Source organism: Phalaenopsis equestris, unplaced genomic scaffold (genome assembly GCF_001263595.1).
Source record: "Phalaenopsis equestris unplaced genomic scaffold, ASM126359v1 Scaffold193506, whole genome shotgun sequence".
NCBI lineage: Eukaryota > Viridiplantae > Streptophyta > Magnoliopsida > Asparagales > Orchidaceae > Phalaenopsis > Phalaenopsis equestris.
The window spans coordinates 1-1,051 of NW_018213455.1; the positions used below are offsets into that span (position 1 = coordinate 1).

Sequence of the window (1,051 nt, forward strand, 5' to 3'; positions counted from 1 at the left end):
AGGCATCGAATTCCATGGAGAGCATCATCAAGAAGCATGAAGAAATATTTGGGGGCAGAAATCTATTACTGAACAACACAGAGAAATCTGTGGTAAACATTTTGCATTCATACCTGGAACCATTTCACAAAATCACATCCAATCTGAGCGCCTGTAGGGTCTCCACGATCGGTCTGGTTCTATTCTTCATGGATCACGTCTTCGAACTGATCAGCGCTTGCAGAGACGCCGGCCGCCATGACTGGCTGAAGATCATCGCAGACGACATGGCGAAGCGTGCCCGGAGTTTCAGCTCTCAGGGATATAACCTCTTCACATATATGGCTGCAGTTCTTGATCCGAGAATCAAGAAGGAGCTCATTCCCGAAAAACTCAACTCCGAGAAGAACCTCGAAGAAGCCAGAACCCATTTCACAAGACATTATGCAACTTCTCAACTCCCTTCCATGGCGAACGGATTCAGTTCTCACGATCCGGATGAGGACGACGCCGTATCATTCGCCGAAGAAATCGCTCGAAAACGGCGTCGATTGAGCGCGAACACCGCGACCGATGAACTTTCTCAGTATTTATCAGAACCCCCCGCTCCGATCGCGACCGATGTTTTCGAATGGTGGAAGGTGAATAGTTCGAGATACCCTCGGCTGTCCGCCATGGCTCGGGACTATTTGGCTGCGCAGGGAACATCGGTGGACCCCGACGAGTTATTTTCGAGCAGAGGGGATCGGATTCGAAAGCAGCAGTTCTGCTCCTCTTATGGAGTGATGCAGGCGGGAATGTGCGTGGATTCATGGAGTCGGAGCGGATTCAAATTCAAGTTTAAATCTTCTGAAATAAAGTTTGAGAAAGAGGGAGAGAACAGCTTGGCGGCTTGAGGTTGAAGATGATAGAATTTGCATTATATTGTAAATGCGCATCTTAGCCCACAATTCTTATGTATTTACATATCCCATACCTAAAATTTTATATTTACACATATAACCCTCTAAACCTTAATATCACATCAAACCAAAGTCTTTAGGTGTGGGATATGTAAATACATAAGAATTGT

At 46.1% G+C, this 1,051-nt stretch overlaps 1 protein-coding gene across 1 annotated transcript; it reads left to right on the top strand.

Moving 5' to 3' along the window:
- Positions 1–14: 14 nt before the first annotated feature.
- Positions 15–875, top strand: LOC110034800 (zinc finger BED domain-containing protein RICESLEEPER 2-like). Its single transcript, XM_020739042.1, has one exon. The coding sequence runs from the start codon at positions 15–17 to the stop codon at positions 873–875; it is 861 nt and encodes a 286-aa protein (XP_020594701.1).
- The last annotated feature ends 176 nt before the right edge of the window (positions 876–1,051 follow it).